The 25,785-nt window shown below is 40.8% G+C and overlaps 4 protein-coding genes across 8 annotated transcripts; 2 read left to right on the plus strand and 2 right to left on the minus strand.

The window, feature by feature from the left end:
- Nucleotides 1-699: 699 nt before the first annotated feature.
- On the minus strand, nt 700-10,335 carry LOC125292645 (splicing factor U2AF 35 kDa subunit-like protein). 3 transcript variants are annotated; one of them, XM_048240048.1, is made up of 8 exons: nt 10,228-10,335; nt 9,452-9,539; nt 8,202-8,268; nt 3,534-3,583; nt 2,935-3,033; nt 2,623-2,756; nt 2,334-2,426; nt 700-1,416 (listed from the first exon to the last, which is right to left on the minus strand). In XM_048240048.1, the coding sequence occupies exons 1-8, from the start codon at nt 10,269-10,271 to the stop codon at nt 1,215-1,217; spliced, it is 777 nt and encodes a 258-aa protein (XP_048096005.1). In that variant the 5' UTR covers nt 10,272-10,335; the 3' UTR covers nt 700-1,214. The 3 variants fall into 3 exon arrangements, with proteins under 3 accessions (XP_048096005.1, XP_048096004.1, XP_048096003.1); XM_048240047.1 differs by having other exon boundaries at nt 3,534-3,589; XM_048240046.1 differs by having other exon boundaries at nt 3,534-3,592.
- A 1,630-nt stretch (nt 10,336-11,965) lies between these two features.
- On the plus strand, nt 11,966-12,892 carry LOC125291614. Its single transcript, XM_048238437.1, has one exon. It carries the CDS (start codon nt 11,966-11,968, stop codon nt 12,890-12,892), a length of 927 nt encoding a protein of 308 aa, XP_048094394.1.
- A 2,353-nt stretch (nt 12,893-15,245) lies between these two features.
- Nucleotides 15,246-21,484, minus strand: ehhadh (enoyl-CoA, hydratase/3-hydroxyacyl CoA dehydrogenase). 2 transcript variants are annotated; one of them, XM_048239741.1, is made up of 7 exons: nt 21,280-21,484; nt 20,670-20,773; nt 20,345-20,514; nt 19,173-19,284; nt 17,678-17,782; nt 17,183-17,524; nt 15,246-16,854 (listed from the first exon to the last, which is right to left on the minus strand). In XM_048239741.1, the coding sequence occupies exons 1-7, from the start codon at nt 21,351-21,353 to the stop codon at nt 15,602-15,604; spliced, it is 2,160 nt and encodes a 719-aa protein (XP_048095698.1). In that variant the 5' UTR covers nt 21,354-21,484; the 3' UTR covers nt 15,246-15,601. The 2 variants fall into 2 exon arrangements, with proteins under 2 accessions (XP_048095698.1, XP_048095699.1); XM_048239742.1 differs by lacking the exons at nt 20,670-20,773; nt 21,280-21,484 and having other exon boundaries at nt 20,345-20,647.
- tmem41aa (transmembrane protein 41aa) lies at nt 21,402-25,566 on the plus strand. Of its 2 annotated transcripts, XM_048239744.1 has the most exons (6): nt 21,402-21,480; nt 21,923-22,002; nt 22,460-22,610; nt 22,807-22,968; nt 23,341-23,479; nt 24,141-25,566. In XM_048239744.1, exons 1-6 carry the CDS (start codon nt 21,424-21,426, stop codon nt 24,359-24,361), a joined length of 810 nt encoding a protein of 269 aa, XP_048095701.1. In that variant the 5' UTR covers nt 21,402-21,423; the 3' UTR covers nt 24,362-25,566. The 2 variants fall into 2 exon arrangements, with proteins under 2 accessions (XP_048095701.1, XP_048095700.1); XM_048239743.1 differs by lacking the exon at nt 21,402-21,480 and having other exon boundaries at nt 21,531-22,002.
- Nucleotides 25,567-25,785: the final 219 nt, after the last annotated feature.

The raw sequence follows: 25,785 nt of genomic DNA on the forward strand, positions 1-25,785 counted from the left end.
CGCCTTGTTTGGTGTACTTGTTGATTGGCAATGAAGGGGGCGTCTGTTGAAATGTATCCGCCAATCACAGCAATGCCTTTTGTCGTGCCTCTCTTTTTACCAACTTCGGTTCGGATAGCCACGTTTCTTAAGATCTCATGACCACGAAGAGAGTAAGCAAACTAGTTTCGGTATTTATTATCATTCAGTTTTAACAAACAATTATCTTAATCTCTGCATTTGAGTAAAATAATATATACTATTTCATAACTTTCATGAGTGAAAACAAATGCATGGAGTCAATTAAAAAATGGCACCATCTGGTCGTTTTTCTATGATCCAGCTGGAAGTATGTAGGAACACTTACTCAGCATACAACAAAATAGTTGTGGGACATCTTCAATGCACAAATACAACCACGTGGTTTTGTTTTCACTGAGTGCAACCCATAGACTGCGCTATAGCAAAAAAGAAGAGGGAGGGGGGCATTCCAAATAATCTCATATTGACAGAGAACATCTACCCTTTACGATCGTAGGTGCCTGCTACATGTTCTGGTAGCCTATAACACGTGATGCCTGTTCTTGTTCTATTAAACGTCCAGGTGCAAATTTGGTCATCTGTCAGTTTCCAACGAGCCTTCCAACACCGTGAAGAAATTGCATCATAACAAAATCAGAACTTAAACATATAGGAAATAAATGCAGACAAGACCAAAAGGAATATGAAACCGAATGTGTCGTTTAACTATTAAGTATGTGACACATTGTCCATTTATTCCCTGGTATGATGTGTCAACAAAGCATTGGCAGGAATTGGGTGTTAGTCACACACACACAACCTTACAATAAGGACAGCCTCCCAAAACTGATGCAATTCATCTGATCTCTTGCAGCCTCATTCACACATGCATAGGACATTAAAAAAATCTTGTGTATTCACCAAACAATTTTGCACAATTTTGGTAGCTGTTAATCAGGCACCATTTACCATCAAAAGAGCGGATTCAGAAGTTTGCAATGCCAAAACACATAAAAATAAGAACTGTACAAAACTCACCAAAAAAAAGCTTTTTTATTGAGAAGACATGTCTTTACTAAAAATGGGAGAAAGCTAAAAAAAAAAAAAAAGAGACAAATCGAACAATTCCATCACATTTTGGTCATAATGAGACTACTTCTACACCCATGAAAGGAGGGGGTGTGGGGTGGAGGGGGTTTAAGCCACAGCTCAGCTTAGAATCTTCCAGAACGTTCCCGGTCCCGCGACCTCCGCCTCTCTCGGTCTCTGCCTCCGCCTCCACCTCCGCCTCCATCTCGTCCGCCACCGCCACCACGACCGCCGCGATCACCACCACCACCACCACCACCGCCGCCTTCTCTGCCACGGTCCCGGGAGCGAGAACGGCGTTCTCTGGATCGTGATCGTGAGCGATGTCTGCTTAACAAAATGGTTGGATTAGTAAATGCGGATAAATGGTCCAAACAACAAACAATTAAAAAGTACAAAAAAAAAAAAAAACCCTCCTGGGTCAGCATCCTAATACCTTTAAATGTTCAATGTAACTAGCCAAGAAGATGGAATGCAGGCCAAGTGAGCCTTTTTCTTCAGGGTCAGGGTGTCCAGAAACTTTGTTTGTTTGTTTAAACTAAGGCTATTTAATGGCCAGAGCATTGTGTGTTAGAGGAGTTTAAATATGTTTTTTTTTTTTTATATATGTTAGTAAGATATTCTAAAACTTTCAAAAGGTGGGACCTTACTAAAAACATCGTCCAGACTTAAACCCTGTTACTGCCGCCAGGAGTTTTTAGTAACCTGAGCCATCCTTGGCCAACATTTTTCTAACCATTCCGTACTCACAGCCACAGTTTCACTTTCCTCCACTATCTTTATTTCGTTTCATTTCTCAAAATTAAAACATGCAAATGCAAATAAACACCGCTGGTGATAATGGAAACCTCATCCAGCTTAGTAATAAAGGCCAATTACCTAATATTACTTTGCAGTAATGATTATTGCCCAACCAAAAGCTTTAGCCAATTATCTAGGAGAGGTAAATATTCAAGCAGGCCAGTCAAAATGAGGTCACTCAGTGACACCCAATCCTCCAGGACAAGCATTCTTCACATACACAACTTAAAGGGGGTTAAGCTCAGTCTTGTGACCACATTAAGTGCATCAAGTGTTTCCCTCCCAATCTCACACCTTTTGACACGCAAACCTGAACACCTTTATGGAGTATGGCAGTGAGGAGTCATAAGGTGCTACTTGGCTAAAATAATAAGAACACTAAGCAAAAAAGCCATGTTTTTTTTGTTTTTCCCACTCAGTCTTCCACACACACACACACCTACCTTTTCTTGCGCCGGCCATAGAGCTCTCGCCTTAGCTCCCGTGAGATGGGCTTCAGGTGCATGAAGTTACAGAAGCCGCCTCGAGTGCACTCCCTGCAGGAAGAGAGCGGTACTGCAGTCAGTCAAATAGAAGTCAAGAGGTAAAGTATAAGTTAAAAAAAAAACAAAAAAAAAACACTCTTCCTCCAGTTCACTCCCTGCACTGACTAAGTCAGAATTCCTGTAAGTGGGTGTTAAAACAGTTAGATGTGAGAAGAGCCACGTCAACATTAAAAAAAATTCCACTGACCCCATCTCATACTGACGACAGCAGGCTTCCCTGAAGTCGGTGACCGGGGACAGCTCGGCATGGATGGGCTGCCCATTAAACCAACGGTTATTCAGGTCAATGACCGCTTTCTCTGCGTCCTCTTCACGACGGAACTATAGGGGAGCACACACAGACACGTTATAAGTTTACCAAAAAAAAAAACTCTACAAAAAGCAAACAAGATTCCAATGTCAGTAGGAGTGGCCCAACATTTTTTGCTGGGAAAAACCATAAACTGCCCTTCGAAATACAAAAACAAGTTGCCTCCCACCACCACTCCCTTTGACTCACCTTGACATAGACATTTCCCACGAGGTGATCTCCCAGGTTATCACACACGTTCATCTCCTCCACCTCTCCGTACTTTTCCTCCATCTCCGTGAACACCTCCTGTGGGGTAAACAGGGGAAGAGACAGGGGTAGAGATGGAGTAGAGGGGGGAGATTCGGACTCTGGTTAGCAAGTGTATGTAAAGCGCTCCGCACATTGATGCCAACATGAGTGCGGTGCACAACACTTTCAATATTCGATTACGTTAGAGATCATTAGATTCTATTGTTTTCAACACAACTCAGCACAGCAGGGTCACACTTTGTTGCTGCCGAATTTGGAACTGAATACAATTCAGTTCGACTTTGTCGGCGCCGCTCAGTAAAATCAATTGTTTATCTAATAGTTGCTAATTATAAATGTCGGTGCTGACGTGCATGGCAAGTGACAGTACCCTCACGTCGGCACCTATTTGTGGAGTGTTTCAGAGTGAACTCTGAACACATGCATGCAACAATGTTCCATTCGTATTACAGACTGTGAACAGAGAACAAATGAAGAGAGCAAATTTGCTCTGGGAGCAACAGACACTTACACAAACAGTGCTACTGGGCACTCACCTCAAAGAAGTCGTCGTAATGCTCCTGCATCTCCACATCACTGACCGTGCCTGAACATGCAACACAAAGGGCGAAAAAACATAAAAAAAATGACATGGCAGTCCAACACATAAAGAAGGGCAAATCATATGGCCTCTTCTTGCTATATGGACTATAAATCCAGATAGAACTAGCAACAGCACACACTCATGAACCATTTTCTCACTATACTAAAATACCTGTGCTTGTGTGTGGACAGCTGGTCCACTTTTCATAATCAGCAATTCAAGATCCACTTTAGGAGCATAAACAAAAGTTTTACATAAGCATAAACATGCTGCAGTTTTTTTCTGCCACACAAAAAAACATTTTACAGAGGAAACTACTATGTGAATGTGATATAACATCCTCAGTGGCAAATTAATACACTAAACAACCACAAACTATTTGGTTTAATAATGGTATTAGTAATGGAGTAACCGTTACTATGTACTTTGGGTTGTGATCCGGAAAACAGGCATATAGGAGCCCTTTACATTTCATTAGGTTGTGCAACGGTAGTCAGGCATGCAACACAACATACAACTTTAAAGAATGTTAAATGCTGAATGCAGAGAAATTTCCAAACAGCCCCATGGTTACATGTTAACCAGAGAAGCATTTCTGGGAATTTCCCAGAAAAATATTCATGGCACCAAAAAACACCAATACAAAAAGGAATATGTGGAATATGTTCAATATTAATGCATTTATTGTAAGTCAGCAGACTAAGGCCCGTTTCACTAGCCTGCCTCTGTGCTGGGGATGCAGGATGTAAACTGATCCTGCTTCTCGCGATGTCTGAGACTTTGTAAGACTGAAGGTCGACGGGTCGGATACACCGAACTTGCAAGAGGGATATTCTTCCTACAGGCAGTAGGGGCGGGCGAGAGGGTCTTCATTCGCCCTGTAATGAGTCATTTAACCATATAGACCCTTTCAACAAGGTAAACAAAATCTACTTCCTCTGCATTAAGATAACATATGGAATGTTAAAAAGGAAGTCTTGTGGGGCCAACTATGATGCTGAGAATGGAACTCTTGAAAGGGTCCATACCGACTTACGAAGATGATTAATTAACACAAAAACCTTGCCTAAAAACGAAGGAGGGGAAATTTCTGAACAGCCTACCCTGCTATGTATTTTGTTATCCAAGATTTCACTATCACGTGTACAAGATATTGACAGCACAATAACTTTTTAAAAGACCAGAAAACAATGTTAAGGCATTTGTGGAGAAAAAGGATGGTTTGTGTGTTCTTCCTACAGCTCACGGTAGGCTATTTCCTTGCTCTGACTGGTCTATCCAATTAAGTGCAGAGGCATGTATATGTATGCTAGCCTGGAAAAATCCAAACTCTTTCACAAAGTGAATAGAATCTGGGGACTCATGATTGGGATTCGTTTCCAACACTTGCAACATGATGGGCTTTGAAATCATTGGCCCAGACCAGTCCTTGCGCACGCCAGCCATTGAAAATAATGCGTTTCATAGCGCAGCACTGCCGTTTGCGTGTGCAATGTGAACCCCGCTTCACACACACACTGCATCATAAGTCAACAGTCAGTCATTAAATTCCTTTGCCTATTAAGGTTTTGCACCTACGTCATAATGTCATGTGACCGTTTGTTTACAACTAGAGTGGTAGGCAAGAATGGTAGGCAAGGCACTGCAGAGAGTGGTAGGCAAGCCTACAACAGTCGGGTTGCATAGGCTACACATAGTTACAAATAGCTTCAAAATTTAAATTTTAATATCAAATATTGACCGGGATGCCGACCACTTGTGTAGGCCCTAACAGTTGGTTTTACAATAAGAAGCAAAAGGGCTACTCTAAGCGACCGTTTAGCCTACCTATCCCTGCGTGATTGTGGAGGATGATCATTAGCAGCTGTGAAGTCTTTTTATTCTCAAGATAGCCTAATGGTGTAGCCTACTGTCTACTTAAGGCGTAGGGCTAAAATACAAATCTACAGTCATCCAAAAATAATTGCCAGAGATGGGCTATGAAGGGATAAAGTGCAGCATTTTAAACATGGCAAGATTATTTTTACCGGAACAGTTTGTTCTAATTTGTCTCGTGAAATTCGTGCTTGTGGACATAAATCACCTATCTTCTGTCCTTCTATTTCAAGTTATCATGAGTGTCATTTGATTAGATAATCACAACAAATCTTAAAAAATGAAAACAGAATAGGCTTATGTGCTATAGGCGTTACAGGTCACTTAGGCTAACTCCCGTATGTCAAAATAAACTGATTTGATCCTAATTGTTTAGCGATCACACACAACAACTTAACACAGCAACCTCAAACACCACTGTTGTTGAACCTAGGCTACTGCTTCAGTCATGTAAGAAATAAGCAGTTTCTGAATTATCTTTACCCGTTTAATCAAGTCCACATGACCAAAATAACAACATATTTAAAGGCTGAGCTAGCATAACAGCCTAATATAGGCGATGCTGCAATGGATAACTAATAAAAAGTTTCACACAATTAATGAACTTTATCACTCACATTCTGAGTTTTTCTGGGTGGTTATATATCCATGCAGATCGTCTTGGAATAAGCCATCGCTGTTATATTATATAATATGTTACAGGATTCATGACTAATGCCATTAATGTTATGATGCTGACTGACGCTGGCTATAACAGTAGCTTCTAGGCTACCATTTTAAAGTCTGCTGAGTCTACTGCCTACCAAAACCTGTAAGCTGTTCAGTTGAAGTTAAATGATCAAATATTGTTTGATTTTGTGTCAGCTTTCAGAAGGAAGACATGTTCCTTTCTGGTCAAATTTCACAGCTTCTAAGAAAGGCTATCGTCTTCGTGTAAACCGAGTTTTGAACAGAGAAAAAAAGTTAGGCTACATACAGGTTCTCCGATACAGATCAATGCACCAAATCAGGGCGATTTTAGCGAAACAACGTTCCTGTGACAGGCTATCAAATATTGAACAATGGGATAACGTTTCATCATCACCTTTATTGATGCCTGAAATGTTGACATTGCTGAAATACAGAGATGTAGCCTACTGAGAGGCAGCTGCAGACAACGATGTTCAATGGGTTCAACTTGTCCCTTGCCTACCAGCTGGATGTAAACAAAGCTATAGAACCTAGAATACGTCACATGAAAAACGTTAATTGCTTTGCTTATGGACCCTTTCAAGAGAGTTCCATTATCAGCATCATAGTTGGCCCCACAAGACTTCCGTTTTAACATTCCATACGTTATCTTAATGCAGAGGAAGTAGATTGGGGCCCAAATAGAACGTTCAAGCATTGTTTTTGTTTTTATTGTTGAAAGGGTCTATAACTAGCTTCACAGCTGCGTCACCATCTTTTCTGGCTCTTGATTCTACTGAAAGACACATATTTGAAGCTATATATGCTGCTCTTCGCTCCCTCTCATAGGCTACTACTAATTTGCACGTTTGATGGTAATGGGGCTTGAGATTTTTTTGTCCTTGCGCAAAACAGACAGATTGTTGCCTCATTACTTAATGATGAAGAGCAAGTCACATTGTCTACTCTTCTTGAAACTGCTGATGGTTCTGGTCAACATTTCCCTTTCCTTCAGAAAGACATTCTGGGCAACTACCACATATTTGTGACCCACAGCCAACAAAATGCAAAACTGAGATGTGGGCCAAATCTTCTCAACAAATATAAATAAATTCAAGGGGCCTCAAGAAACTGCCTGGCGGACCGGATATGGCCTGCGGGGTGGGTGTTTTGAACCCAAAATTATTCCAATATGTTTGACCAATATGTTTGTTCTGACTGAAAATGATACTGCCACATGCCAAAAGGTAGGAAGACACTGTTGTAGAAACATGGATTTTAAAAAAAGAAGTGTTTTTCATCAATGGTTCTTATAATAGCTACCAAGCCTCTCCATGTCTCCATAATGATTCTGTACCGCACCTTTTAAGCAACAACTCAGGTTTTCTAAGAAGGAACAGTACTTTGTCACCACTCTGGCTTTGTTCTCCCTTTTTGACAGATTCAGGTCTGGACTCAATATCAATCTCAGAAAACAATATAAACATTTTAAAGTGGCCCAGCCAGAGTCCAGACATAAATCCAATCAAAGACCTATTGAGAGAGCACAAGGCCAGAGTGATGGCAAATAACCATTCCAGACTAAAAAACCTGGTAACTGTTGCAAGGCAGTTGTGGTCCAAAATCACTGTGGTGACATGCAAAAAAGTGCATTGGTTATTACAAAAAACATTTTGGTTGCCTTGATGGCAAAATAAAGGCTTTCAGTGATTATTTAGGAAGGGTATGAATAATTGTTGACATGGCATTTCTCATAAAAATGTTAAACAATAGAAACACTTCTTTCTTTTGGTTCCATGTCCCTACCACAATGTCTTACAACCTTTTGACATGTGTTCGTGTCATTTTCAGTCAGAAGAAACATAAAATCAACATTAAATTGATATTTGCCTGGGGTATGAATTTTGAACTTAACTACATGTTACTATGCCCATTAGGTTGAAATGACTGGAGGAAAGCACACACAAACTAGCTTGTATCAGTTCGCTTCTCTTCTCTTCATCAGCAGAGCACAATCACCAATGGAAAAAATGACCCCGCTCTCCTCTACAATAACAAAGAACAAATGAATACTTACTACGTAGACCATCAGCCGATTGGGCAGAGTTTTGAGGGTTTCGGTAAATATTCAGGAGGGCAATAGTCTGAAACACAAAGAATCAAAAATTAAGAGTAACCTGAAAAGGTGCAGAGAGTTTTAAGTCAGTATTTAGACTAAAAGTGTGTCCACATATAGCTGACTACTCTATCACTGCCCTGTCATTGCGTTTATGGGTAACCATATTTAACCTTCTCTTCAGCCAATCAATTCAGAATCCCTTAGACTGTAGCTGTACAACTAACACATAATGGTCTTCAGGGATACCCTTATTGCCTGAACTGCATTGATATCAAGGCCTCTCAATTTCTTACACCATGAAAGAGTTTTTGGGGGATTTAACTGTCCAAAACAAAACCCCTTAAGGTTATAACTTAAACCCAGTATTTATCCATGGACAAATCTGAAGAGAACAGACTGGAGAACTCTTGACCATGTTCATTTGAAGTTCTCAGAGGAAAAAAGGTTGGAGACTGCTTAAGAGGAAACGGTGTAAGAAAGCGGAAGCTATCGAACATTTATTAGGAATAGGAGTATATAAGCACAGTATCGGCAGATACCTGATGCCGGTATCAGTACATCCCTAATTTTCAGAGTTTTATCCCCTCACAACATCAGAAAAAATGACTGCAAATGCATTTTAAATATACAAGATTCTGAAGACTTTTATAGATGTGTTAGTGACTATTCTATGCATGTTTTCATGGTAGTTAAAGCAACACCAAAGGACTTTTCCTCTGTCGCACGCACGTTATTTGATTTTCCAGCACCTGCTTTGCAAAAAACAAATGTCCACAGACAAGGTAGAGTATGTTGCATGATTTTATTAAAGTATGATGTATTGCGACATCAGAAGCAAGTCAAATTTGTAGTTTCTTATGTCATTCCATCGAACTACAGATCCGCAGCCCGATCTGGCAAACTTGCATAGTGCGGTTATAGCCGACAGAGGGTCGCAAAGCGAATGCAGAAGTGCCGTTCACCCCGTTACGAGTTGATTATTTTAAGGTACAAAAACTCTTTGGTGTTGCTTTAATGCAAGTCTCTAACAATCCAGTTTTTCCATTTCCTTGCATCTTGATTTTGGAAAGGAAAGCAACTTACTTATCTAGAGGTTTTGAAAGAGACATCAGAAACGAATGATGAAACCTAGGGTGTATTATATACATTTGCTCTTGGAAATATTCTGAAAGTGAATGGAGAAACACTTAAGATGTTCAGTTACTAACCTGGCTGAAGGTTGGCTTGTTGTGAAGCCTGGAGCATCGATCTCCATGGCGGCATGCTCCGATTTTGAAATAAAATGAGCAATTGACTCTATAAAAAGATCATGTTTAACGTTAGACACCATCGTGAATTAAAACTTTCCTCGTCTGCAGCATAACAAACATAATGTTATATCAAGTAACAACAACGCCAGCTAACTTTGCACCAACAAAGCCACAGTTTTGTGCTTCTGCAGCTACGCATGGTTTTACATAAAATGTCAAAACCAAATCAACCATTAGCCTACTTATTACAGGCCAGTTTGGATAGTTAAACTTGTAAGACATCTAGCTATGTGAAACATTGTTTCGGAATAATGAATCGGAGATATATTGAATCTTATATCAGGGTGAAACTCAATGAATGAGCTGTGCTAGCTAGCCATTATTAACTGTTAGTCACTTCGCCAGATATATAGCCGCAATGTGCAAGTAATTAAGCCAATGTCCACGAAAGTCCAATTATGTTCACTTATTTATTTAGGTAAGTATGATGGAAATGCATCTGGGCGCTTGTAACATACTATTGAACGATACATGGAAACAAGCATGTGAGCTTGCTAACTTAGCTAGCCAGCTAGTTAGCGTTCAAATCGCTAGTGAACTAACGTTAGCGTTTGCTTTAGCAGTTTCTGTAAACTTGATTCTCAAACAGTCAATCGTTTTAATACATACACTAGAACATCTAGGGGTCCACATGATTATACTGTTTTCGAAATTAAATAATAAATGTTACTCACTTATCTTTCTCTGTTCCGAAAATGGACGCCAGGTATTCCGCCATGTTTGAATTCGTCAAAAATCATTTGCATCAATGGCGTCATTTCCTCTTGACCTCAGAGAAACAAAAAGATTTTCGAATGCTGACCTCTATGGTCTCTTCTTCTTCTTCTTCTGCTATAATGTTTAATGGCAGTTTGCATACTTCGTGCACTACCGCCATCTTCCATCTTCATTCTTAAAATGAAAAAAAAAAAAAAAAAAAAAAAAAAAAACTAAATTCTATTTGCTAGTTGGGTCTCTTTTATGAAAGCTATAATAGCCTTAGCTGTGGACTGTGTGCTAGATATACTTAATAAGTTTTCCATGGTTAGATCTTTTTTAACCACTCCCTTCATGTTTTCTCTTTCTCTGTTATAATATGTGCAGTCTATAAGTATGTGTTTAACACTTTCTATTGCGCCACAGTGTGCGCATACCCCCGTTTGATGTTTCCCTATAATATGTAATCCACTGTTTAAACTTGTGTGTCCCATCCTCATTCTGGTAAGCCATGTTTCCTCCTGCCTTTTCAGTCCACTGATTTTACTAGATGTTACATCTTTGTGTATGTTGTATATTTTACTAGGCTATATTTTATTCTTCTATTTATCTAGGCCTATGTTCTATCTATGAATCTCTATCTATACTTTGTTATGCTTATTCATTTGCCATTTTTTACTAGCCTACTGTTTATGCTGATTTTTTATCTATTTTAATTCCTTTTATTTATCTATTTATGAAATTCCTCTTTTAAAGCTGTTCCTCCTTCTTATATGCTGTATTATCTACTTGTTTGCTTCACCTGTAAAGCACCTTGGGTTAATCCCTTTTGTTTTATAAAGTGTTTATAAAGTAAATAAAGTGACTTACTGAAAACTTGAAAGTGTTTTCTTCTATAATTGCATGTTTTTTTATTATTATTTGAAACCTGTTACTGCAATTCATATATTTGTAATAACAGTTCAGAAAATTAAGGAAGATTAAATCGACAATGATCCAGGCAACATATAGCCTTATAGGCTACATTATGGCCAAATGTGTTCAACTGACAGAAGGTCACTGAGGACATTCTGTTTTGAGTGGTTTGTCATGTTAGTTTGTTATGTTAGAGACCACAAAATGGATCCAGAACTGATTTACTTTTTTACTAGTGGATGCTACACTATTTTAAACACTTCTCAACAATACCAAAAGTTGAATAACAAAACTGGAACATTTCATCAGATCTAATTGAATTCTGATGTAACTAAGACAATAACACAGCAATAAGGACCAGTCTGAAAGAATAACACAATTTGATACCAAGCAGCATGATATCCTTTTAAATCAACATAAGCAAATGAGAGATGAGTCCCTGATGAGTGAGTACAAGCAAAACATACAAATCAATCAAGAAATATGCAAACTGATCATGCACTTCTTAAAGGCAAATATGGCTTCATCACAAAAGATTATCAAAACAGCGCCTATGATCATATTCCAGTGATCCTGCTATGCATTGCGTTCCTATTATGTTACATACAGATGATTTACTTAGAAATCCAATTAATCTAGACTGTCTCCCAAGCAAGCATCTTTGTGTAACGCAACGGGAGCGAGACCGTGTTGAACAAACAGTAGTGATGCAAAGCAGTACTACAGCACAGAGTATTTAACTGAGTACTAAATGAGCACAAGAGACAGAGACTCCAGAAAAGAGGCGCGTTCACCCACACCATGGAAGTAGATCCGACTTGTGTCATATTTTTTGCATTTAATGGGCCTATTTCTCTTTGTTGTGTTTTCATCAATGTATTTTTCATGTTTTGTATTTTTTCTCAAAAATGTGGAACGGCGGAGGTCAAACAACCCTTGAAAATTCTGCTGCTTTCTGTCGCGCTGTGCTCTGCTCTCCTTCAAGCTTCTGTTTTTAAGTTCATTGCCATGTCCCAGTCCCAGACTTTGCTTTCTCTTACAATATTTCACATCATGCTCAAAGACCTTGTGGAGATCAGTATGACAACAACCGTGTGGCTCAATGTTTTCTACTTCTCGCAGATTGTTCCTGCACAGAGGGCCTTTTTCGTGTGGCTGAAGTCAAATATCAAACTTTTCATATATTGTGGTTTGGTCTTTTACTGGGTATTTCTTCTCATCAATGGTATTTTTGAGGTTTTCATTTCATTGATAAAAGCAAAGAATACTGTCAATTCTACAGGCAATGGTACAGATCCACATGAATATTCACCACACCATGTCATTTCTTTGGTTGGTCATGTTATTAAGCTGCTGTATCTATTTCTGAGTCTTGTTGTGATGTTGGGATCTGGCTGTGCCACGGTTTCCTATCTAAGGCGTCACATGGAGAACATGAAGTCAAGCATGAAGTCTTCTCTGGAGAGTCAACTGAGGGTGACCACCACAGGCATCGTGCAAGCTGTTTTCTACTTCATGTGTGCCACATGGATCTGCATCAGCATGTTACATAATGACATCTTCAAATACAAATTTGATGAGAACGACTACATCTTCTACTCTGTTACGTCACTCTATTCTCTTGGAACTTGTATAAATCTCTGCATTGGTCAGTCTCTGTTTAGGCAGAGGGCTGTTGACCTGTGGCACAAGGTCTCAAAGATGGTTCAATCAAGGAGACATGTCTAAATACAAGACACTGTGTGGTTGAGGACCATGGTTAATTTAAACAACTTTTTACTTTCCATAGATGAGTGACTATTTCTGTTGTATAGATGAACCAGATATATGTGTGTATATCCACCTGAAAGATAACTAAGATTTGTAATTAAGATAACACTTCCTGTTTGAACATAAGTGTACTTTTTACCTTTTGCCAGAATATAATAACTGACAATTATGATAGATTATTGTATGAAACAAATTCTTGCACAGAAAGTGTGTACTTCTGTGCACTCACAATGTGTCACTATTAGTTTGCTACTTTCTGTTTTTTACCACCTTTTACAACTCATAGTACTATCCTAAGTTTGCTCTGGATTTTTACATATATGGGCATTTTCTGCTCCGTTTCATGTAATGTTATGTAATATCATGTCATTATTAAATATTTAAATTTTATAATCCTGGTTGAGCTGTACCTTATTTTACACACTTATTTTTACTACTCTTATAATGTTACTGTTACTGTACACTGCACATAGCTGTACATGTACATACAGTATCTGTCTATTACTGTTAATACACTGCATACAGAATTATTGGCACCTCTGCTAAAGTTGACTAAAAACCTGTATAAAAAAAAATAATCTGTTGGTGATTTATTGTATTCTCACAATGAAATAAAATAGGAAAAATCTAACCTTCAAGGGAAGCAAATTTATTTTGAGAAAAAGGAAAATCTCATAAAGAAATATCGCTCACAATTATTGGCACCCCTGCTTGTTAAAACTTTCTTAAGCCTCCCTTTGCCAATAAAACAGCTTGTAATATTCTATGACACCCCATAAAGTTGGAGAATATACAAAGCAAGGGATTTAAGACCATTCATCTTTATCAAATCTCCCCAGATCGTCCAGATTCCTAGGTCCACAATTGTGCATTCTTCTCTTTGACTCACCCCACTGTTTTTCTATGGAGTTTAGATCAGGGGACTGAGATGGCAATGGCCGAAGCTTGATTTTGTGTTCAGTAAACCATATTTGTTTTGATCTGGATGTTTGCTTTGGTTCATTGACCTGATGAATGATCCAATCATGACCAACTTTTAGTGTCTTGGCAGAGATTGACAGATTTCCTTTGAAAATGTTCAGGTTTTTCTTGGTGTTCATGATACCATGCACCGTAATTAGGTTCCTAAGGCCTTTGGGAATAAAAACAGCCCCACAATAGCAAAGCCCCTCCACCATAATTCTCATTAGGCATGGGGTTGTTTTCAGTATAGTCGTTCTTCTATGTACGCTAAACTAGCTAAAGAGCCCAATTTTCATTTCATCTGACAATAGACCACACTTCCAGACAGTCACTGTACCATTAAATAACCCCTGCTGTTTATATTGTTAATTAAATGACTGGACAGGCCTTTACGTGGCATGCCCTCTAAATAATCTATTAGCAGAGAGGTCACTTTTGAAGATTTTTGGGGGGACTTGGTGACCCCAAGATGATACCTTTTTCTGTAACTTTCCAACAGTGGTTCTTATGAATTGTTTTGCCTATCTTACCATCCTCCATACTGTGCGTGGGGGCAAGATAACCATGGGTCTTTGTCCAAGCATGTTTGCAACATTTCCAGTTGATTACAACCTGTTAATCATTGTTTTAACTGTAAATATAGGTATTTTCAACAAAGCACCTAGTTTTTATAGACATCCCGACTTACAAATGTCAACACACTTTCTTTTTATTTAAATTTAGTGTATTATCTTATCTTTCCAATGTTGAAAAATGACTAGAGGATTTATTTCTTTATGAGATTTTCCCTTTTCTCAGAATAAAAAATGCTTCCCTTCAAGGGTGTTTTTTTCCTCATTGTTTTCATTGTGAGAGTACAATAAATCACCAACAGATTATTTTTCATACCTGTTTTTAGTCAACTTTACCAAAGGTGCCAATAATTCTGGGAGTACTGTATATCTATATTAATTTTACTTCTCTTATGTTACTGCTACAACACTACACATATCTGTACATGTTGTTCATACATTGTTCATACTGCATATCCATATCTATTCTGCTCTCATAAGGCTACTGCTAATACATTGCACATATTTATATTTAAGTTATATCAATGTAAACCGTACCGTTTTCTTAACTGTATACTACTGTCCACACTGCACTGTCTTATACTGTTTATACTGTACCACCTGTCTATACTGTGTATATCACATTGCACTTTTCTGCTTTTTTGCACTTCTGGTTAGACGCAAACTGCACTTCTTTGTCTCTGTACTTGTACTCTGCACAATGACATGATATATTTATATCTAATGAGAAAGAAATCAATATCTTCAGGGATATATCAATGAAAACAAATCATGAGAACAGTATGAAAAATGTTTTATTTCAGTGTTTGCATTTACATTTAGAATTATGTAAATTATGGCTGAAAGCATGCCTGAATTACAGGTGACTGATATTTAGCAGACACTTTTATTCAAAGCGACAGACTCTCAACGGCAGGAATCAAATCTGGGTCAACCAACCATCAGTCAGTGACATTATGGCTGCTCCACCATGGCCACCGAATTAAAGAAATAATTAAAAAATCTGCCTGAAGTTATTAGATATTTTCAAAACCACACCTGAATTCTGACACAATGCCTGAGAATGTTAAGCGCCGTTGTTGTTAGTAGTGCAAAGGATTTGGTTGATTAAAATTACCTCAGACCCAACACCTCAAAGTTGACTGTGGGGTCTCTGGAGGAAGTCCCTCCATTTGTCGAGAGGAGGGCTGCCATTCACCACCAGCCTGCGTAGCAGCGAGCTGGGCTGCAGGTGAGGCACGTCTGGGTGGACCTGCTGGTAGTACTCCAGCCTCTCCAGCACTCTGGGCAGTCCCACCATCGCGGCGTAGAACATGGGCCCACCCCTGTGCCGCGGCCAGCCGTACCCGAACACGTAGATCATGTCGATGCCCTCAGGCCCCATGGCCATGCCGTCCTCCAGGACACGGAAGCCTTCGTTGATGAGGGCGAAAAGACATCGCTCCAACACCTCCTGGCTGCCAATTTGACGAGGTCTGATGCCGTGCCGGACGCGGTAGTCCTCCAGGAGCTTATGGATGTCTGGATCTGGCGTGGCAACTCGGCCCCCGGGCTTGTCGTACAGGTACCACCCTCGGCCGCTCTTTTGCCCCAGGCGGCCCTGCTCGCAGACCAGGTCAGGCAGAGGGCTGTATCGGCGACCCTGCCGTCTCCGCAAGGGATCTTTTGGGTCGACGTTCGGCCCGGTCAGCCCGGCCTCCTTCCGAATCCTCCAGCCGACGTCGAGCCCGGAGAGGTCGGACACTTTGAAAACCCCCATGGGGAAGCCAAATTCCTCCAGGGCCCCATCTACCAGCTCAGGCGTGGCCCCTTCCTCCAGCAGGAAGTTGGCCTGGTCCAGATAGGGCCTCAGCATGCGGTTGCCCACAAAGCCAGAACAGTTGCCCACCACAACGCTGACCTTCCCGAGCCTCTTGCCCAGATGCATGGCAGTGGCCATGACCTCGGGGGACGAGCGGCTTCCGCGGACGACCTCGAGGAGCTTCATCACGTGCGCCGGGGCAAAGAAGTGCATGCCCACCACCAGCTCCGGCCTCTTTGTCACACTGGCCAGCTCGTCCACATCCAAGCCAGAGGTGTTGGTGCAGAGGACGGCATCGGGTTTGCACACAGATGAAAGCTTCTTGAAAACCTCCTTTTTGAGGGCCATGTCTTCGAACACAGCCTCGATGATCAGGTCAGTGTTCTTCAGCTCGCTCAAGTCTGTCGTGTAATGAAGAAGGTCAAGGCGCGGAACGGCGTTCATTTTCTGAGCGTCGTGCTTGAGCATTGCTGACACCATTTGTTTCCCCATTTCCAATTGCTTCTTGTTCGTCTCCACCGCTACAACGGAGAGCCCAGCCTTCACAAGAGCCACAGTGATGCCCCTTCCCATGGTGCCAAGGCCTGTTTAGACACAGAAGGACTCTTCAGTGGCTGACAATAGTGTGGTGAAGGCCAGGGAAGTGTACACAAGTTTACACAAAACCTATACATAATAGGTGATGGTATATAGACCCTTTCAAGAGAGTTCCATTATCAGCATCATAGTTGGCCCCACAAGACTTCCTTTTTAACATTCCATATGTTATCTTAATGCAGAGGAAGTAGATTGGGGCCCAAATAGAACGTTCAAGCATTGTTTTTGTTTTTATTGTTGAAAGGGTCAATACATATACTGGCAGAGACTATTACCAATCTATTTCATAATCACTGACCACAAAGCATCTCTCACCAATGACGGCTGCCTTGGTCACAGGCCTTGGCTTGCTGTTGCCACTGTGAGCCCCGCTGGAAAGACTCCATTTTCCAACAGCCCTCTGGGCAAAGAAGCAGTACTGCAGGGCACGGGCCTGGCTGGAACGGAACAGGAAGGCCATCAGCTCCTGCTCCTTCTGCATGCCAGCCTGGTAGGGTAAGTTGACAGCTGCCCTCACAGCCTGGACACAGGCGACTGGTGCCATGGCGCCCCTTGCCCGCTGCTTCACTCTGGCCATGGCCTCGTCCAGGATGGTATCAACATCTGGAGGGCACGGAGTCAGCTGTGTGCTCAGCTTGCGGGGCAGCAGGGGCTGGCCTGCAACACAAGTTTAGATTATGATGACCAAAGATGTAAACAGATACACTGACGGAAGTAAACCATAAAAGGCTGGTAACACTGACCCAGTGATTTCTCATGACAGACTAATCATGGATCTAATGCAGATAGCAGACCCTAGATACCTCATACCTATAACTTCCTGGGCAAACTGTATAGCCAGGTCCTGAGCACTTTGGTCAGTCACTTTGTCCACGATACCAAGTTTCAACGCCTCCTGAGCAGTCACATGACGCCCTGTGAAGATGAAAAAAGATAATGTTATACACTGACGATATCAGCTCAGTTTGTCAACAAGCATGAATGTGTTATGACTTAGCTCTTTAAGACCGCTAAGATTATGAGTTTATAACAAGCTAAGGCAGATGCTGTCATTTTAACGTTGATCCTCCCAAACCAATCTACACCACAAAATATATTAATATGAGCCAATACCAGAAGCATGCCTCCTCTAAAATGTTTCATAATATAATAGAAACCTCCCATTCTCCCAGACAATCAACAACTGCACTGTGAATACAGAACCCTCTTCTGGTCATTTATATCAGTGTTTCCCATACATTGACTTATTTATGGCGGCCCACCACAATATCAACATTGACCACCACACAATGATTTTCCAGGTTGTACTAAATTGTGCTTAAATTTGGTTAGCATCATAACCAGCTGTGCTAATTTGTTAAAAACTGTTGCATTCAAGTTAATTCTGCAAACCAACCACCACACATGGAATTCAATTTGTGGGCAGCCGTGGCCCACTGGTTAGCACTCTGGACTTGTAACCGGAGGGTTGCCGGTTCGAGCCCCGACCAGGGGCCGCGGCTGAAGTGCCCTTGAGCAAGGCACCTAACCCCTCACTGCTCCCCGAGCGTTGAAGCAGGCAGCTCACTGCGCCGGGATTAGTGTGTGCTTCACCTCACTGTGTGCTGTTTGTGTTTCACTAATTCACCGATTGGGTTAAATGCAGAGACCAAATTTCCCTCACGGGATCAAAAAAGTATATATACTTATATATACTATACAATTCTATAAGTATACTTATATATACTATACAATTCTCTGGGAAACACTGTATATATATATATATATATATATATTCCTGTCTGAGAGACAACTGTTGCCGGCAGCTGCTATTTCACAAAAAGCTTTACTCTCCCCTACTCTCTCTGTATCCCCAATTGTTTTGTTAGCTTTCTGCAAAAACAAAGTGAGGGTAGGCACCACATTGCAACATTATACAAAACCACATTACAACACTATACAATACCACAACTGTCACGTCACCAGAGGGGTATTTCACAAAAGCGGAATTAAGAAATCCAAGATAAGAGATAAAGCGAGGCTTGACCTAGCATTGTCTGGTCATCCTATACATTTCATGAACGCCAAGCCAGGATATGTAGGAGCGACTATGTCAAGTAATTCAGGATATGCACATCCTCATCTTTACTCAAAGGAACTCATGGTCGGAATAAAAAAAAGACACAGAAAATAGCATCATTCACACTAGTGAGCTACAGCTTTTGCTTTTGTTTTGTTGTTGTTGTTGTTGTTGTTGTTGTTGTTGCTGGCCACCAGCTGTGCTGAGGTATTCTCATGGCTGCAGTGAGTGGGGTGTGTTCCGTACCGGTGGTGATGAGCTCTAGGGCAGGAGCTAACCCGATGAGTCTAGGCAGACGCTGTGTGCCCCCAGCAGCAGGGAGAAGACCCAGGGTGACTTCAGGAAGTCCCACACGTGCCTGCATCACAACAAGCATACATCACAAGTGTACGTTTCTCTCAGATGCATGTTCAGTTAGACATAGCCTATTTTCATAAACTTAACCCATTACGTGATTTGTCTTGTAGTTCATCCCAAAGGTGCTTGATAGCATGAAGAAACCTGTTCTCTGTGGGCCAGTCAAACTCATCCACACCAAACTCGCAAAAACAATGTTTGAGATGAACTAGAAGAAAAATCACGTAATGGGCTATGTTTATGATATATATATTCTTAATAAATGGACAAAAATTCCTACAGACCCTGCAAAATTGTGTGATAAGCCTTTCTAGGTGAGTGGAAGCTGCAATAGTTGAAAAGTGGAGACCAATTCCATATTAATGATTTCGAAGAGACCAAGGACCACTTCACCAATAAAAAAAACCCCTCACGGACCACCTAGCTAAAACAAAAAGTGTATACCTACTTAATTAGCATATTACATATTAATAGGCCTTGTCACTGAACCACCTTGCTTATTGTCTTTGCACCTTGCTTATTGTGTCAGAGGATTCATATAATCTGGCACAGCTTACATAGGCAGTGTTGCAGAACTGTTAGTTCAATATTGCAAACATCCCATCTATATTATATTTTACCACATCTGCTTGCGGACCACTTGGGATAGCTTGCCGACCACCAGTGGTCGCCGGACCACACTTTGAAAAACACTGATTTAGAATGAGATGTCATTGCCGTTTCTGTGGGTGAAATGGCAGGCGCCCCTATTCTTTTGTCTATTCATGGGTTTCATCAGGTCCCTTTCCACAGGTGTATTAATAAAGCACCATGCAGTCTGCATTCATAATCTAGGTGCTTGATTTTATACACCTGTGGAAAGGGACCTGGTAAAATCCATGAATAGTGTAGGGTTAAATTACCTAGCAATTAACACTGAGGTATTAATTACCAACAGATGCACTTGCACTTTACAGATGAGATATTCTGTAAATTCCCAGATTATCAAAAAAGGCTAAAATTGTAATGAGTAGCTAGTGCATCGGACATTGCACCTGGCCAACGTGCTGCAGAACACTGACCTTTGAATGAGCAATACGGTAGTGGCAGCCAAGGGCCAGCTCCAGACCGCCACCAAACGCCACTCCTTCAATTGCTGCTACCACAGGCTTGTCTCCTTCCTCAATGGCAGAGATCATGGGAACCAAAGGAGGGCCAGTCATTGGCTTGGCAAATTCACGGATGTCTGCCCCTGTTGTCCAGTGGTGTGTGTGTGTGTGTGTGTGTGTGTGTGTGTGTGTGTGTGTGTGTGTGTGTGTGTGTGTGTGTGGGGGGGGTAAAATTAATCTTTAACATATCCGTGTTCACCAGTTCACTGTTGATGTTTAGAAGTAGTCTATACTTTACCGCCACAGAAAACACCATTTTCTCCACAAATGACCACAGATTTCACCTTGGGGTCACGGAGGGCTCTTGTCACCGCTTCTGTGATGCCAAGGCGTACGGCAGCACTAGAAAGTGAGCAGTTGTAAATATCAGTTCAATCCAGACCTAATCATTTCATATTAATTTTACATTCATGTGATTGTTCGTAAGTCCAAATGATTAAAGTTGCTTATCTCTCCCTCTCTCTTTCTCTCTCTCTCTCACACACACACACAGCAGATAGCATACAGTGATAAGTGTATCGAGTGAATATGAGTTTACTGCACAACTGACAATCACTGTCATCAGCAGCACTGCAAGGTAAAGTCAAGGCAAGAGATAACTTGGTTAACTTGGACAGGTGTAGGCAATGATTTGCAACACGTTGTTTCAAACACAAAATTGAACACCCAGCCAGGGGCATAAATAAACATCCAATGCTGTCTATCAAAGCGTAGGCTACCCTGAATGAGCTTCTAACTTGTTACAATATTGCTACATTGTATCCACTAACCTCGACATTCGAAGTAGGTCAAAGGTAGCCTAACTTTATTTAGCTAAGTAGCCTACGAGTTAAACGACGACAACTTACCTAAGTGCATTTACGGGTGGATTCGTCAATGTGATCAATGCAACAGAACCCTGTACCTGTGCATATCGAGCCATTATGCCTCAACAGGCAATCTTGCCTCAGGCAGAGATCTAAATATTGCCACTTGAAAAACCGCACTTTGGAATGTCACAATCTTGTTTGTGGGTGGTCCGCACGCAGCAACTTCCTGGTGGATATGAAGTAGATTTACAAATCATCTTATACAAACCTTTTGCACAAGCTATCTTTTTATATATCAGCCCGCTCGCTCGCAGCAGAGAGGTGCTAACTTGGTTCTTCGTTTCAGCCTATTTGTGGAAAATGGCAGATTTGACTAGCTTTTATAGGAGGTTATAGGACTGTTCTCTCTACTTTGAAAATGTCCACATAAATGCTTATTGGCGCTACAAAGTTTCGCAACTTTGAGATCAGCCACCATTCTAACGTTCTGAAGGAAACATGATTCCTTAGCTTGGTGTGTCACGTGACTCACGCTCTAGTATTCAGCTTGACATACTGCTCCTGTTCCATCCCCTACTGGTTCAACAGTATGCGTTCTGTCTTAGGTTTAATTGTGGTGGTAATTGGGGCGACATTTTACCTATATTTGCTCTCTACCTACCTACCTCCTGTTCGCCGACAGGTTAGGGTACAAAATGAAGACGCGGAGCAATCTCATAATGAAGGACAGAATCAGGAAATCTTCAGAACAGTGGAATACAGGTCAGCTAACCTGCTAAACTAGCATTGCAGGCTAGGCAACGTTTGCTAAATTCAGTAATTTGTACAATAATGTTATCTGCTAAATCTTTTAATTTATTCAAGTATTGATTATTTGTGTTTGGGTATGGGTTTCAATGTATTTTGCAACATAGATTAATATTAGCATAATATGGAATTATTAGCCACTAGTCGTCGCTAGGTGAGGAATTGACGTTCTTGCTTTGCATTCTTGCCTAGTAGTGTATGAGACGAGTCATTCCAAAAGTTATGGAACCTAACTAAACCAGAGAAATGGTAGGCCTATCTGATAGTTGCTGTTTTTACCTTTTACCTAATGATGTAGTTAGTTATTTTGCTCAGTTCCTAGTTTGATGGACCTGCTAGATGTATGAATGAATGAATGAATGAATGATGTAGGAAATTAACTGAGACAACTGTCTTTCTCGCATACCTTAAGGTTGAAGTTCCCGTCAGACCTGGTGGAGCTCAAAGAGTTGGCTGAACTCCTTCAGTTCTACAGGACGGAGCACACGTCTTACGTGCTGCTCATCTTCTGCAGTGCGTACCTATACAAGCAGTCATTTGCTATCCCTGGCTCCTCATTTCTGGTAAGAGCTTTGTCCATGCAAACATGAAACATGCACCATAGCCATTACTATGGCCCTTCATTTGTTAAGCGAGTTCACCCAGCTAGCACAACTTAGAGACGACTGCAAGAACACTGATGCGATTCGACAGGTGTTATGGTGTCTGCCTGTTGTTTACACACACATACTTAGTCTCACCCTCTCCTATTTCTCTAAGAACATCCTGGCCGGAGCTTTGTTCGGGCCATGGCAAGGGCTGCTGCTGGCCTGTGTCCTGACCACGACGGGGGCAACCTTCTGTTACCTACTTTCTCAAGCCTTTGGCAAGCAGCACATCATAAGGCTCTTTCCAGACAAAGTAACCATGCTTCAGAAAAAGGTGTGTAGATAACAACTTGAAAAATGATTAGTTGTGGTCTTGTGGTGTTTTGGGTTATATGTTCTTTGGATATTATTCATTATTCCCAGGATTGTAGTTGTGCAAAATAACTTAGCAAGTGAGTTACTTACTGAGTGACCAAGGCTACTATTTCTTGTTAACAGTAAGCATACCATGTTAAATAAGCATTGCAAAACATACATTGTCACTAATAACCAATCTTGGGACATCAATTTGACCTTTTAATCAAAAATATTTTTTGGTCTGTTTTTTTTTTATTTTTAAATTGCGTTTTGTCTGTGTGTCCACCAGGTGGTAGTAGTAGCTTACACAATTGATTATTTCCTTCTGCATCTACTATTTGCTTTGTAGGTGGAGGACAATAGGGACAGCTTGTTGTTCTTTTTGCTTTTTCTTCGATTTTTCCCCATGAGCCCAAACTGGTTCTTGAACATGACGGCACCAGTCCTCAACATCCCGGTCACGTTATTTGCTCTCTCCATCTTCATAGGTAAGCACATATTCCAATGTTACAGTACAATGGGCTCTGTGCACTAGCTACTTGACTTGAAGTCGGCAAACCAGTTTCCTGTTCGTTGATACCGCGGTTAGGGATCGACCGATATGTTTTTTTCAGGGCCGATACCAATATCAATTATTACCGAAACAGGAGGCCGATAACCGATATGTAAAACCGATATGTCAGTTGTCAAAAAGGGGGGTTGATAGTAAAAGCGATGTGCTGCAAAAAATTTATTCAAAAGCATTTCATTATGCAAACTTTTTTTTTTTTTCTTCTTTTGATACACAATTGTCTATCAGCTTCACATCATCACAAGTGTAAATCCTGTGTATCATGTTAATCCAAGATCTGAGTGATAGCAATTATTTTCATAGACTAGGCCTGTTTTTGTAAATTTAGTGTAGATTATTGTGATTCATTGCAACCCGAAGCCCATAGTAGATTATTGTGATTCATTGCAACAGAGCCCATAGTAAGTCAAGTAGTGTATAGAGTTGCTCTTAATTCCAAACACACATGACCATCTTAAGATATGGTGTGTGTGTTTGTGTTGAATCACGAGTGTGAATCTCACTTACTTTTTTTGTGTGTTGAATCACAAGTATGAATTTCAGTTCCATTTCCACTGACTGTCTTCATTTCCCCGTAGGTTTGATGCCGTACAATTTCATCTGCGTTCAGACAGGTTCCATGCTGTCTGAGCTCACCTCGCTGGACGACCTGTTCACCTGGGGCACGGTGATGCAGCTGCTGGCTATCGCCTGCATGGCCCTGCTGCCCGGGGCTCTGATCCGCCGCTACAGCCAGAGCCGCCTCAAGCTGGATGGCGTAGAGCAGAACGGAGTCAGCCAGGACCGCAAGAACAGATAAACGTCCCCCAGTGATGCCCACCGTCACTACTACCACCAACACCAGCACTGGACTGCCACACAGAGTGGTTTTGTAGTGTTTTTAATGAGGGAAAGACTGAATGAAGTGTTCACTTCGGGTCTGTGGCCTAATATTTGTTTGAGTCTGGCTAGGGTCAAACGCTGAGCGCCAGTGATGAAAATGAGAATGTGTTCTAATTGCTGCAGATGCTGCAGATGTCCACAGTGTGGACCAAGCAAGATGTGCCTCCAAAGGAGCTATGGCCATACATTTAATCTGCCTAGATTTGATAGAGAATGTTGTATTTCGGTGTGTAAAGGGTCGTTCACACCAGGAACGATAACTATAAAGATAACTATAACAATATGAGTATCCAAACAGACCAACGATAAGAGAAGTCTCTTGTTGGTGAATGTGATGTCTAAAATGTGATTGATTTGATGTCAGCTTTTTATCCTTCTCAAAATCGCTCTGAAAGTGATCCCCAGCGATATTGTTCTTCATGTCATTATCGTTATAATTCATGTGTGGAGTGGACGTTGTAATTCATATTAGCTAGAGCAATACTTTTTAGCTGTTATTGTTATAGTTATCATTTTTGGTGTGAATGGCCCTAAGACTGGTCAGAACAACATTGATGTTGTGTGTTTGTCATTTTGATTATCACAATTCAATCATTTGATGTGGGCTTTGTGAATCTGTGACTATGTGACTAAAGCTGTCTTATTTAAATCACAGGCTTTGATGTCTGACAAACCAGTTTCCTTAAAACTTTTGTTTATACTTGGGAGTCAAGTGTCAAGACACTGGCTGAATTTTTAATGAACTAGCCATTGTAATAGGAAACCCACAACTGAAGGTGGATTCAAGGTCCAAGTCTGCATGACTAACTTGACATTGGTTCTCCCATGGCTGATGGTGAGGGCATTAATGCAAAATACAAACTGCACCCAACGCACCTGTTGGTTGTTCAGTTGCAAATAGAAACAACAAAAATGTATGTATTTTGTATGTGCTATAATGTTTGATGTATGTAAGGGATTGCTTTTTAATTGCATCCAAAGCATTTGGTATTGGTCTTTGTATTAAACTGCCATTTATAGAATATGTTCAGATATGCAAGTGCCTCCTGGATCTAAATTGTGATGTTTTTATTTAAAAAAGGGATCTATCTCCAAATAAAAATTGAATATGTCCTCTTTTAATATGATATATAATTGTATTTTGGGTTTGTGGGTGATTTTTTTTTTTTTTTAGTACTTCCAGATGCGCAAGTGGTCTCTGGATCCATCCATTTAGCAGTGTTTTTTTGTGTAGTCATCTAACACACAAGACCATTTAAAGCAAATGTGCTTATTATTGTTTGTCTTGCTTTAGAAGTTATGTTCTTCGAAGGTCCTTCAGTGGTTAGACCTTTTGATGTC

This window comes from Alosa alosa, chromosome 3, assembly GCF_017589495.1.
Source record: "Alosa alosa isolate M-15738 ecotype Scorff River chromosome 3, AALO_Geno_1.1, whole genome shotgun sequence".
Lineage (NCBI taxonomy): Eukaryota > Metazoa > Chordata > Actinopteri > Clupeiformes > Clupeidae > Alosa > Alosa alosa.